This window comes from Periplaneta americana, chromosome 15 (genome assembly GCF_040183065.1).
Source record: "Periplaneta americana isolate PAMFEO1 chromosome 15, P.americana_PAMFEO1_priV1, whole genome shotgun sequence".
NCBI classification, from domain to species: domain Eukaryota; kingdom Metazoa; phylum Arthropoda; class Insecta; order Blattodea; family Blattidae; genus Periplaneta; species Periplaneta americana.
The window spans coordinates 17,791,592-17,806,886 of NC_091131.1; the positions used below are offsets into that span (position 1 = coordinate 17,791,592).

At 34.4% G+C, this 15,295-nt stretch overlaps 1 protein-coding gene across 1 annotated transcript in view; it reads left to right on the forward strand.

The window, feature by feature from the left end:
* LOC138714688 (soluble guanylate cyclase 89Db-like) overlaps positions 1–15,295 on the forward strand; it is a 111,109-nt gene that overhangs the window by 58,978 nt on the left and 36,836 nt on the right. The window contains exons 2-3 of the mRNA XM_069846751.1: positions 130–335; positions 2,351–2,544. Of these exons, the coding sequence (XP_069702852.1) occupies positions 130–335; positions 2,351–2,544 (400 nt within the window). The remainder of the gene's footprint in view (positions 1–129; positions 336–2,350; positions 2,545–15,295) is intronic.

Genomic DNA, 15,295 nt, shown 5'->3' on the forward strand with positions numbered 1-15,295 from the left:
GAATTTTTAAAGAATTAAGCGAGTTATCCGTACATCATATTTCAATCAAAGTGAAGTATTACGATCAGAGTTTATGAACAAGTTAGCATCGTCTGTGAAATACGCGAATCAAAGCATGGATTGTTGCAGCTGGAGTACGGGGAGGAGATGTGGCAACAAGTGCTGGAGCACGCTGGCTGCAAGTTCGCCGTGTTCAACACGCACCACATCTACCCCGACCATCTGATGACCAGTCTGGCCGCCGCCTGCGCAGAACTCACGGGGGAGGGCGCCACCATGGACGACTTCATGCAGTTCTTCGGCCGCTGTTTTGTGCGATTCTTCAGCAATTTCGGGTACGTATCAAGTATACTCTCGTTGTTCAAGGAAAGTGCAGCCTGTTTTCCTTCATTACTTGTTTTTTTCACAGAACAGAGTAAAAATAAAAAAATTCCAGTTTCACTTTTGTTCGTTCCTGCAATGTTAAAAGCCGAATGAACATGTCAACAGGAATGTCGCACCAACTCGTTCGTCTATCGGTCTATCAAACAACCAATCTACTAAATAAAATCACAAATCTCGGTACAATCAATCAATCTACTAAATAAAATAACAAATCTCGGTTCAATCAATCAATCTACTAAATAAAATCACAAATCTCGGTTCATTCAATCAATCTACTAAATAACATCATACATTTCGATCCATTCAATCAATCTACTAAATAAAATCACAAATCTCGGTTCAATCAATCAATCTACTAAATAAAATCACAAATCTCGATTCATTCAATCGATCTGCTAAATAATATCATACATTTCGATCCATTCAATCAATCTACTAAATAAAATCACAAATCTTGGTTCAATCAACCAATCTACTAAATAAAATCACAAATCTCGATTCATTCAATCGATCTACTAAATAACATCATACATTTCGATCCATTCAATCAATCTACCAAATAAAATCACAAATCTCGGTTCAATCAATCAATCTACTAAATAAAATAAAAAATCTCGATTAATTCAATCAATCTACTAAATAAAATCACAAATCTCGATTCATTCAATCAATCTACTAAATAAAATAACAAATTTCGATTCATTCAATCAATCTACTAAATAAAATCACAAATCTCGATTCATTCAATCAATCTACTAAATAAATTACAAATCTCGGTTCAACCAATCAATTTACTATATAAAACCATAAAACTGAGTTCAATCAAACAACCAATCATAGATCAACCAATCTATTAAAGAAAACCACAAATCTCGGTTCAATAAATCAATCAACTAATCTACTGAATAACACAACAAATCTCGGTTGAATCAATCAATCAATCAATCTACTAATTAAAACCACCAATCTCGGTTCAACAAATCAATCAACCAATCTACTAAATAAAAACATAAATCTGGGTTAAATCAATCAACCAACCAACAATCAGTCAACCAATCTACTAAATAAAACCACAAATCTCGGATCAATTAAACAACCAATCACCAATCAACTAATCTATCAAATAAGAGCACAAATCTCGGTTCAATAAATAAATCAATCAGCCAACCAATCTACTAATTAAGACCACAAATCCGGGTTCAGTAATCAATGAACCAATGTACTAAATAAATCCACAAATCTCGGTTCAATCAATTATTCAACCAATCATCAATCAACAATCTACCAAATAAAACCATGAATCTCGGTTCAATCAACCAACCAATCATCAATCAACAATCTACCAAATAAAACCAGAAATCTCGGTTCAATAAATAGATAGATAGATAGATAGATAGATAGATAGATAGATAGATAGATAGATAGATAGATAGATAGATAGATAGATAGATAGATAGATAGATAGGTAGGTAGGTAGGTAGGTAGGTAGGTAGGTAGGTAGGTAGGTAGGTAGGTAGGTAGGTAGGTAGGTAGGTAGGTAGGTAGGTAGGTAGGTAGGTAGGTAGGTAGGTAGATAGATAGATAGATAGATAGATAGATAGATAGATAGATAGATAGATAGATAGATAGATAGATAGATAGATAGATAGATAGATAGATAGATAGATAGATAGATAGATAGATAGATAGATAGATATATTAATTAATTAACCGATTTACTATATAAAAACACAAATCTCGGTTCTATCAATCAACCAATCTACCAAATAAACCCACAAATCTTTGTTCAATCAATCAAGCAACCAATCATGAATAAAGCAATCTACCAAATAAAACCACAAATCTCGCTTCAATGAATGAATGAATTAATTAATCAATCAATTCATCGATCAGGCAATGACTGACAGCAAAAAGTAACACTCCCGACTCTCTCCCGCATAGTTCAAAAAGGCCGTTCGTATTGCAGGTACGACCTGACGATTCGAGCGACGGGCCGCTACTTCTCCGACTTCCTGCAGAACGTGGACAACATCCACATGCAGATGCGGTTCACGTACCCAAAAATGAAGAGCCCGTCCATGTACATCACGCATGTGGATCCGCAGGGCGTGGTGCTGGTGTACAGAAGCACTCGTCAAGGCCTCATCCACTACTTCATGGGCAAGTACAGCAAAACAGTGAGCACGGTGCAATTTGCTACTTCCTGAGAGATTGCATTCAATTCTACGGAAAGAAAAACACTTTTCATAGCCTCAGTCAATGTTTTTTTGCCTGGGCGAAGACAACTTGCAAATCGTGCTTTATTAGTTTTGGTAGAATATAGAACAATGGAGGCCTATTCATTACTTCATGCGCAAAAAAATATCTCGTAAAGTTGCATTGACTACGACGAGGATAACGCTCAACGATGAAGTGGACTTCTCTGCACAGAGCGTTCGCTAGAAAACAGGTTTCGCTCAGGTAAAGAGATCGAAGACAACTGCGAAGGAAATGGTATGTACATTTCCTTTGAACCGAACGTGAAAAGGATTTATGTTGTGTAATATGGACAGATAACACAGGTTGAAGTGGTGTCAAAGAGCATCTATATATATAATTTGAACTGGTAATGGAAATTACGGGAAAACGGCTGAACGTATTTTAATGAGTGACCCCTCATTTTCATACCTGGCATCCAAACTTTTTCGGAAAAGTAGTAGTTTTCAGTGAAATTTCAATTTTCCTACATAATTTTCCTATTTTCCAAAATCCATCTGTTGTCAGTTTTGAGAACTAATTTTATAGAATCACGGCCGACTTGATTAAATTTCAGAATAAAACACACACTACAATAAACAACAGGCTCTTACACGAAGGCCATGACCTGCAGGATTGCCGACATATTTAGAGCTCAATTCAATTTGTTATTAAAAACTGATTCTGCAGTGTATAATTTTCTGAGTACAGCTGTGTATTGGATATTCAAATCTACGAAACTTGAGGTGGTTTGATGACATTATTACCATTAGAAATTAAATATTATTATAGTTAATATCATGATGCATCTATTTTTTCATTAATTGTACATAATATTGATGCTATATTGATGACATGAAAGTGAAACGTTTTGTGGTTATGTAAGTAAATGTAGAGAATATCTTAATTTAGATCTTCATTTCTATAATTTACTGACTGGCTGCTATATATAACTACAAAACTTAAGTGAGGTAATAATATTGTTATTAAAAATCAAATATTTTTATACTTATTAACCCAGTGGGGTTGGGTCATTTTCATATACTTAATGGCGGTGTAGTGTAGATATTGATCTGTGTCATTGTCTTCAGTATTGGCTCGAGAGAGCGCAAAAATTAAAGTTCCTAAGGAAAGATCAAAAGGTATTACTTACTGATAGGATAAGAGGCCTAGAAAATTTTGTAGTCTCCAGATAATTTCAGCAAGATCTCTTAGTAGGATAAAATGATTTTAGGCTCTACATTTCAAGTTCTACATGCAGCAGCTACACGAAAATGCTATTGTTCGAAAGCTTAGCAAACCTGACATTTTTTTTTAACTTTTGCCTACAATCCACAATAACCTGAAATAGCTACTGCTATCGTCCTGACATTGATACTTGCGTTTTCGCGTTTAAACTCAAAAACTGAAGTTGGATAGGTTCAAGAAAAAGTATTTGGCCTAAAAAAAATCCATTCAGAGGGAGTATGTTTCATTATTATGGAAGCAAATAACTATCAAAAAGACAAGTATTCTTCATTGAAAATAAATCTGAAAAATTTTTATTTCAACGTCTAACGAACTTAGTTTGCAGCAGTATTTGCTGCACAAGCCACTAGTATTAATATACAGACGAATTCCATTCAGTGCAGTTCCATTTAGTTCGTGGCAATGCAATACATATTAGAAGAGAAAATATTCATTTGTGCGAGATCGTGCGTATTTGCTTAGTTTCCGCACGAAACCAATCCGCGGAAAGTCTAAAATACCACATTCAGTATTCCCAACCTAACACACGTAACAATTTCCCTCTTCTTACCGCTTAAGTGACATATTGATTTTACTGCTTTAGGCTTTTAACATATTATTTTTAGAGACGTTCAATATAGTAATAATTATAAATTGGCAACTTACCACTGCAATTTCACCTAAATTGCACTGTTAATTATTGTATTTAAATATTTGCAAAAATTAAGTAAACTCTACAACTCCACTAAAGTTAATGCATTCGTGATGCAAGTAACATTAAGGAAGCTGTGAAAAAATCAACAAGATTCCAGACTCATCATAGACGGGGGGAAAAAAGACAGACGTATATCACGGCCTGCTGGAGTATAGTAAACACAGAAAATATTTTAAAGCAACAATGTTGAAGATAGATATTTTTGTTTTGCAAATTTGCCGTCATTGAACAGAAACCAAGATGGAGATTTCATTGCAACTAATTAGAAATTCCTCTTTCAGGTATGTAATAAACGATCTTCGCACAAAATAATGTACGATACACGAGCGGTATGTTTTCTTTCAATTCTCGGAAATTAAAAAAGCTCAACTACGTTTCGCTTTTTCAAACTTTTCCTCGAACATGAAAACTTCAACATACAGTACCGCTCCTGTAACGCATATTACTATTTTGATACGTGGATATTAAGAATAAATATAACAAGTGTCGTGCTATATTTGTTTGCAAGTTAATCGATAATTAAAAATAAGAATGAAGACTTTATATAAAAAAGCCTTTATCTATAATATCAAACTATTAACAAAATTGTATATAAAATTTTCACTAAGTTTCGACAAATAGTTTTTGAGTAAATGGTGCCAAAAATAGAAAAAAAATTACAAAGGAAATTTTTATTATTTTCAACTGAAAAAAAAAATCCTAGTTATGTACAGTAGTGGCAAAAAGACCGGACCGACCCTTGTAGCTGATTTCAGAGCCTTGTTCTCTCCAGACCACGAAAGACTCGTAACTAAGACTTTCGTGGTTCGAATCCTGCCTAGGAAGGAAACTTTTTTTTTGTTTCTTATTCAAATTTATTCCCAATACTTTTAGATTGTTGGTAAAATTCATGTTGTGGGAATAATAAGTTAATTAAGTAGTAAAATATCGCTGCAATTGAAAAGTATTGGGAATAAATTTCAATAAGGAACAAAAAAAAAAGTTTCCTTCTCAGGCAGGATTCGAACCACGAAAGTCTTAGTTACCAGTCTATCGTGATCTGAGTGAACAAGGCTCTGAAATCAGCTACAAGAGTCGGTCCGGTTTTTTTGCTACTACTGTACTTATTGTAGGTATTAATCAACTCAGAAAGGTCTGTTTTGTAATCAGTGAAAATTTTGCTTTTCTACCTGGTATGGTTCTGAAGAAAATTCAATTCATTCGGAGGTTAGGTATAGCATACGACACAGCTGACAAACCCTACCAAGTTCCTTAAAGTACAGGTTCTACCAAAATTTAAGGACACCCTTTCAAAAGTGATTTTCACTCTTGACTCTTATATTTAAGTGAAACCCTCTGATGTTTATACAGGGACCTAATGCCTGTGAAAAATGAAGTTTTTACTTTAAACCCAATCTCTCTATCTTTCAAACTATGGATTTTATAACAATTTTTCTGTTATGAAAACTTATTGACAAATTACATTTTTTGTAGGAAATAAATTAATTACTCCAGAATGAATGTACTTATGGTCAAGGAATTTTGGGATAGAGTTAGATATATCTCAAAGGCTTCCTGTGCAAATATTACTTTTTGTTTAAACAAATTGTGACACCTCGTTCAAGCATTAAAGTCCAGATTTTTGTCTTCATTTTGTTTAGGAAAAATTGTCATTTTCTAAGATTCTCTTGAGTTTGAAATTCGCACCAAATTGATCCGGGGCCGCCAGTGTCACTTACGTCATAACATTGGGACTTGTTGATGTTGGTCAATTAGCTTATTCCCTCCATTTTAGTAAACAGTTGTGGAGTTTGTTACAAGTGTGGAAAGGTTAGCTTTCTCTCTTAAAAAAAGTGAAAATGGTTCAAAATTCAGGAGTGTGGACGTGAAGTGGCACATTATTTGGATGTGGGAGAATGACTTGAGATAATATTTAACTTCATTCCAAAATTCTGGAGTAATTAATTTTTTCCTACAAAAAATGTAATTTTTCAGCACGTTTTCATAACAGAAAAATTGTTATATAATCACAGTTTGAAAGATGGGGAGATTGGGAAAAAGAAAAAAAAAAAAACAAAGGAGAAAGATTCGATCCAGTGCTGTGGATTGAGCCTCGGAGTGCCTCAGTGGTGAAACACCCAGTGCATAGAACTAGGGGTCCCGGGTTCGATCCTCAGCGCCGCGGTGAATTTTTCTCCGTCATCAACATCTGCAATTGTGCTAATCCAACAGTTACAAAATGACTATCGTGATATCTGTACCATGCGTGTATTCAAGAAGTGTTGTCAGTTGTAAAATGAACCGAACAGCTAGAAAATCACAAAATTTAAGCAAGTGATGAAGCAAAGAAGTGAAGTAAAGAACCAAAAAGTGTATTTAAAAATAGCCTTAAGAACTTTAGTAATAGACGGTAATACATTATGCAGACTTTTTGTGGTTTTACAAGTATAGTGAGTAAGCAGAGAAACATAGTGAATCTCCAGTGATTTATATTGGGTGTGCAGTGTGTTGTAGTGAAAGTGCAGTGAGCTTATAAGTAAATTCTGAGAGTTATAGTGGCAGAAAAGTAGAGTTATAGTGAACGGGTGTGAGTTATAGTGAACGTCCTAAATTGCTTGTAACAGGGTCTAGGCTAGCGATTTGAGGTTAATATAGTAAGTACAATTCTACGGAATAATGAGGTAATTGATGTTCTGTTATTTGAAATGTTATATCAGTGAAGAAGTGTGTTGTGTCTGTGAAATGTGTTGTGACAGTGAAGTGTGTTTGTGTCAGTGAAGTTCTATAGTTTACAGTGGCAGTGCAAAGTGTTTGAACAGAGAAATGTTTTTGAAGTGTTAGTGAAATCAGGATAGTGTCAGTAAAATGTGACTTAGTTCCAGTGCAGTGAGTGAACTGATAGCGAAATGAGTGTAGTGCTGAAAGGTACTTACGCAAGTTTGATCATATATCATATATACTCGTGGTTTTAAGTTCTAACTTAGGGTTAAGATATAAATCAGATTTACTTTAATTAATTAAGTTATATTAAGTGATTCATTTAATTTAGGATGCTCCTTGTTAATATTATTATATATTGCTATTATTATTTTATTATTAATATTATGACTGTATTTTATTATTATTGTAATTATTGAGTGTAATTAGTTACCACTGCCACCGGGTACTTACCCATTTGCAGTGTGAATAAATACGCATACATACATGAATCAATGGGAGATAAATTTAGTATCTCAAGATATATTGAACCGACTATAGCAGGCCTGCACAAGGTTTGCGCTCTCCGAGCCGGCTCACAGCTCATGAGCGGAATGCAGATATTAGCTGCGCTCTGTATAAGGGTGGACTGGAAGAAGGGGTGATCTCGTACAAAATATACACAAAAGGAAGTACTATTACGAGTGCTTATGAAATGAATTCCCGTTCAGTGTTTGCAAAACTATCTTGGACTATTATTAATTAATAAATAAATATTTATTTTACAGAAGTAATAGAAATTCTATAGCTATTAGCTAAAATATTTATTTTACAGAAGTAATAGAAATTCTATAGCTATTTAAATGTACAATATCATTTTGTTATATTTTTATTTATCAGTACATCAAAACGAGGTTTTATGCTGTTGGCAGCTGAAAGGAACAGTAGCCTACTGATCGTAATGAAACATCAGTTACAGATGTTCGATGTCTGTCTTTATTAAAGTTGATTATAGAAAACAATTGCTCACAAATATAAATGTTGAGCCAAACAGAGCAATCATTTTCACAGCCAGCCTGTGTAGTCGTGGATATTATTGCTAATGTTTAGTCTTGTAAAACTCAACCACGCTAGTACTATTATTCAAACGATCTTTAGCCCTTAAGTCACATTGAAGATCAATAAGTTCGAGCTGTAAATTGTTAAATGTTATGTTCCGTCTTTTAGATTCCTCCATACTGTACTGTAGCAGTAGGTAAGCAACGTGAAACAGTTACTGAGAATAGGCCTACACACTGCACTCCACTAGATAGCTGAGTGGTCGTTTCCCTCTCCTCTACCTACAGCAAGTCTGTCATTCTGACGTATCTTCCTCTCCGTTTCGGCGAGCGGTAAACACAGCTCTCCCGCTCCGAAGGAGCGCGCGCGCTCGTTGAGCGCTGTTTGTGCAGGCCTGGACTATAGTAAGTGGTAGGGCCTACTTCTTTTTCTAAGTTAGCGATCATTTCTCTTCCTCAATAAATAGTCAATCTAATTCAAACTTTTCTTCCCAATCATAGTGAAAGTAATATCAGCAGCTTTTACTTTATTCTTAACTTATTCATCTTCTAAACACGACATCCTAAGACTTCTGCAAAGGCAAAGCATTTCATTTCCAGTTCATGTGAAATTCAACCGACTCTACAGAACTTTTGACTGAAAACGTCATTATCTAAACAAGAAGTAATTAATCCCTGAAGTTTGTAATTACACACACGGGGTTTTGACCCGGCCGACACTTGAACAACAGTGTTGACTCATCTTATCGCATCGGCTCTGGTTTAGTAAACGTTATCGTGTATATTTGCCAATGCTGATAGGGTTGTGAGAGGGTCCTGCGGAACACACCTTCACAACATCGATCACATCCTAGCGACTTAATTGGCATTAATTATACACACTTATAAAAATAATAAATGAAGTTTCCTTCTGTCAGTTTTACTACCATTAAGGTAGGCGCTCATTTACTGCAAAGGATTCGTTCGGCGAGTTCGGATTTTATTACAGTATCACTCAGTTTGTAATTCCGAATTGATAGTCTAATAGCACTGATGAATTTAGGGGGTGGTCCTGGGTGGGGAATTTGCCCCTCAGGATAGCAGGATGTGTCCCCCGGAGATCAGAGACTTTTTTTAAACTAAGAAGTATTATTTATACAATATTACACTTTAATTTGATACTACTTTTCAGTACCTAAATTAAATTACTTTATGTATATTTTAGGTAGTTGTTTCCTTGAATCCACGATAACAGAGAGGGTTTGAAATTGAACGGGTTACATCAGCAGCTTGTCTATGCGGATGACGTGAATATGAGGAGAAAATCCACAAGATATTAGGGAAACCACGGGAATTTTACTGGAAGCAAGTAATGAGATAGGTTTGGAAGTAAATCCCGAAAAGACAAAGTATATGATTATGTCTCGTGGCGAGAATATTGTACGAAATGGAAATATAAGAATTGGAAATTTATCTTTTGAAGAGGTGGAGAAGTTCAAATATCTTGGAGCAACAGTAACAAATATAAATGATACTCTGGAGGAAATTAAACACAGAATAAATATGGGAAATGCCTGTTATTATTCGGTTGAGAAGCTTTTATCATCCAGTCTGCTGTCAAAAAATCTGAAAGTTAGAATTTATAAAACAGTTATATTACCGGTTGTTCTGTATGGTTGTGAAACTTGGACTCTCACTTTGAGAGAGGAACATAGGTTAAGGATGTTTGAGAATAAGGTGCTTGGGAAAATATTTGGGGCTAAGAGGAATGAAGTTACAGGAGAATGGAGAAAGTTACACAACACAGAACTGCACGCATTGTATTGTTCACATGACATAATTAGGAACATTAAATCCAGACGTTTGAGATGGGCAGGGCATGTAGCACGTATGGGTGAATCCAGAAATGCATATAGAGTGTTAGTTGGGAGGCCGGAGAGAAAAAGACCTTCAGGGAGACCGAGACGTAGATGGGAGGATAATATTAAAATGGATTTGAGGGAGGTGGGATATAACGATAGAGAATGAATTAATATTGCTCAGGATAGGGACCGATGGCGGGCTTATGTGAGGGCGGCAATGAACCTCCGGGTTCCTTAAAAGTCAGTAAGTAAGTAAGTAAGTAAGTAAGTAAGTAAGTAAGTAAGTAAGTAAGTAAGTAAGTAAGTAATTTGTTTCTTTGAAGGTTGGTGATCTGCCGGTCGATCTTGATTGGTTACATTTTAAACCATCTGAATTTTCAGTCTTGTTTATTACAGTTACGAAGTCAGTGTACTGTGTTATTATTGGCGTAGTTTTTAGTGTTAGGATAGCTATTGTGTTTATTAAACATGCATACCTATATACAGGTGAACCTTAATTAGTGCCATTAATTTCAGGGGAATATTCTTTGAGATATTTCTAATAAAAGAGTTTAATACAATTTTGCTCGGTTTTGCTTCCTTTTCGAAACGAAATTATTCTATATGAAATATTTCATAGCGTGTTTTGGTAAAACCATTGATTAAATATGCTCAGTCGATTTAAAACATCACTAGGGAGCGGATTTTTATGTGCTAAAAATGTAAATATATTTATTTTTATGTGCTAAAAAGTACGAAAGTATTTGCTAAAAATAAAGAAATATTATTTTTTTAAATATGACAATAGTAATATACGTTACGAGAGCGGTATGTTGACGTTTTCATGGTCGAGGAAAAGATTGAAAAAGCGAAACGTAGTTTAGCTTTTTTAATTTCCGAGAACATGAAAACAAACATACCGCTCGTGTGTCGTACATTATTTTGTGCGAAGATCGTTTATTACATACCTGAAAGACGAATTTCTAATTAGTTGCAATGAAATCTCCATGTTGATTTCTGTTTAATGACGCCAACTTCGAAAAACCAAAATATCTTTCTTCACATTGTTGCTATAAAATGTTTTCTGTGTTTACTATACTCCAGCAGGCCGTGATATACGTCTGTCTTTTTTCTCCCCCAGTCTATAAATGCGAACTTAAAACAAACAGTAAGGTTATGTAATGATTTATTTTTCATTTTAATATTTTAACAATATTATTTATATAACATATTGCAGTAATAACATCGGCATCGGAATCTTGTTGATTTTTTCACGGCTTCCTTAATATTACTTGTATCAGGAATTGCAATAAGTTTCGTGGAGTAGTAGACTTTACTTAATTTTTGCAAATATTTAAAAACAATAATTAACATTGCAATTTAGGTGAAATTGCAGTGGTAAGTTTCCAATTTATAATTATTACTATGTTAAACGTCTCTAAAAATAATATGTTAAGCCTAAAGCAGTAAAATGAATGTCGCGCTTAAGCGGTAAGAAGAGGGAAATTGTTATGTGTGTTACGTTGGGAATGCTGAATGTGGTATTTCACACTTACCGCGTATTGGTTTTGTGCGGAAAACAAGCAAATACGCACGATCTCGCACAAAAATACCTTACTTAGTTTGGGGAAAAAAATATTACTACGTACTCATCAACCACACTTGAGTGCTAGTAGTTGGCCGAGAATTGCAGTGAACAACAAAGGTCATCTCCAAATTCTCCATCACAAATGCATGCCGATTATCTCTGAAAACGACTTATACTGTGAAAACGATCTTTCCATATCACAGGACGTCAGACGTGCATATTTAACGAGAGGAATGTCACAAACACAAACACCGTCAATTTCACCTACAGGCACAGCCTCCAATACTTGAGCAACTTTACACATTTTTTTTATATCCACTGTTTTTCCCAAACACATTCTGGAATTTGTCCCATAGTACTTGTACTTCTGAACCTGGTAGCGAGTCTAGTGTAATTTCCACGGCACGCACCTCCCTGTTTCAGACAACAGGTTTTTGGATGTTTCGAGTTTTTTTATGGTGTCACACAAAAAACTTAGATTTGCTAATAGGAAAGCCAAATCGTTTTTAAACAACCATCTTTCAGTATATCTTGAAGGATATCGATTGACGAAGCCCGATAATAGGGAATCACAACAAGATGTATTGCCTTGCGAGAGGCGAGAGATTTGTTTAAATTAATTAATGTTTATACCCGAGCTCTTATCTGTTGTGTTTCACAAACAAAGCATGGAATGAAATCATCTTCAGCAACAATAAACATTCCTAATTATGTGTCCATGTTAATTTATTCTCTAATAATAACATTGATATGCTGCCTAGCAGTTCTCAGAACTTGAGGCGATACTATTACGAAAATGGATCACGGATACACCACACAGCGCTTAGAAACACGAAGCAACCAAGAATTCTTAAAAAAGATAACGTACTTCTGAGTGATATAATTGGTTTAGTTTTAAAATATTTAAAAGTTCTTGTAAAAAATTATTTAAGTAAAAAACTCCAAGATTTATGTGTTTATAATAGATTTACTGAAAATATGTGTTTTTATGTGAAATAAAATTCGGGTTTTAAATTTGAAACTTCATTGTTCGGAATTTTTAATTTCGTTAACTGTGTTTTATCACACGCAAAAAGAATATTTAATTACTTAGGAATCCGCTCCTTAAACATCACTGTATTATGATAATAAATGATCGAAAGAATTTTAGTTTTGTTCTTTAAATGTGCAGAAATTTGATCCGAACAAATGTAACTTTTCGTTCTGCAAAGGAATTTTAAAATGTTGCATTTGTTCGGATCAAATTTCTGCACATTTAAAGGACAAAACTAAAATTCTTTCAATCATTTATCATCATAATACAATGCTCACTTAAATTGACTGACAGGATATAAACGAATCAAAGATTTCGTTACCCAAGCTACAATTGCTGTACTTGGATTGCGTATCACAGCACAACCGCGGATAGCGTGCAGTGCAGGTTCCTTTCTCCTCTTTGGAAATCCAATCACGCGGAGTGATAGGATGAAGCCCATTGGGGGAGGCGGCTGTAATTGAAGCACTGACCTTCCTCGTACTCCCACGGGAACTTTGAGTAGATTGCAACAATCTAGGTCACAGTGACGCAGGTCGCCGAATCCGTCCCCAACCCCTAACTGCTTGCCGTCCAAACAAAATACTGACAATCACAAATACTGCCTAAAGTTTTTATTTCTTCCTGTGTCAGTACACAAGTGTAACAGCTTAGAGGAATCGCGAGGCAAATCAGGAGAAATCTATTGCAAAGCCACACCACATGACAGCAAACGTTAACATTTCATAATAGGCTATCTATCTTTTAGTTCCTCTTTCAGAGGAGGGCACCGATTGGGGCTGTCCTCGCACGTAGGCCGCTTGGGTAGGTCCATTGCACTACACTGCTCCGCCGATTTAGTAGAATGAGTTCCAGTCTAAAGAAAGCAGCCATACAGTACAACGTGGTCTGTTGTGACGAGAATTCAAGCCCCCGCATACCGGTAAGGTATCATGTCACAAACACGTTCACGTCTGACTTCAACGCCTTGAAAACGGCACAAATAAAGTATTAAGAATATTGCTGGAGCGTTTAAGGTAATATTTATTTAATTGTTTATATTATTGTTATTATTATTATTACTAGCCGTACCCGTGCGCTCCGCTGCACCCGTTAGAAATAAATATAAAGTAATTACATAATTAAAATAGGACATTTGATCCAGGGAACATTCGTGTTTGATAGAAGGATAAATCGTTTAATATGTTACTTAATTTAAATTGCATCCAAATAATTAAAATGCGATCATTTTGGTCCAGAGACACTCATTTGGTGCAATGACAATTCCTTTAACATGTTTCTTAATTTTTATTATATGCAACCATAGTTTAATGAAGATTGACATCATTTAGATTTAATGTGTATATTTTATTTTACTTCTTATAGGTTTCCATTGAATTATGATAATAACTTGATTTTAACCCTTGTTTTCTACGTATTCAGTAAATGGCTGTGAACCCTTCAAATAACTGAAATTATATTATATAATATTACATATTATATTATATCAGAAATTACTGTAATAACATTATAGCATTATGTCCATCTAGAGAAACTACACTTTCCAATGGTGAAATAATAATTTATTATACAAATCGGTTAGATTAGCTTCCGATATTACTTCATACAAACACAGAAACATTCTCTTTAGGCTATCTTTCATAGCTTTCGATTGTTGTGTCCAAGGCCCCTTATAGACGAAGTAATTTGTTTTTTAATTCATTACACGGCCTTAGATGGCAGTTATTTTAATTTTAAAACTTATTTATCTCATTAAATATCAGTCCTATCAAACTTTTTGAAGGAATAAATCTTATCGCAAATTATTTTTAAAAAAACTTTTGTAATGTAACATTTTTCACAAAAATCAATAATAAGCGAGATATTTCGATTTATTTAATTCAGGCCCCCTTTTAAATAATGTATTTTGAATGCCATATAGCCTAAAATCTAAGTTACAACGAACTTAATTTATATTCCAATTTTCATCGAAATCCGTTCATCCATTATCGCGTGAAAAGGTAACAAACATACATACAGACAGACAGACAGACTGACAGACATAGGTCTACAAACAAAAATAAAAAAAAAGCGATTTTCGGTTTCAGGGTGTTTAATTATATATGTTAGGATCAATTATTTTTGGAAAATCGAAAATTACCAGAAAAATTTCGGCTACAGATTTATTATTAGTATAGATTATTATTATTATTATTATTATTATTATTATTATTATTATTATCATTATTACCACTACTATTATTATTATTGTTGTTATTTTCTTTTTGCACTTTTAATTCTGTATTTCTCTCTCTTTTCATTTCCTATTTCGTAACTTTTATACAATTTCTCTATTACTGAAAAGAGTAATTAAAATGATATAAAATAGATTTCGACATTTTCGCTTAGAGACACATTTTCAGCATACTTAATACTTGAGAAGTTTATAAGGATGCTGTCTACCTTTCTGAATCTGTACAGCTATTTCTCCTACAATACTAGTGGGATTTTGTTCATAGGCCTACTCAGTAATCTAGGAGTCAATTTATTTGGACATATGATGAAATAATATAACTTGCG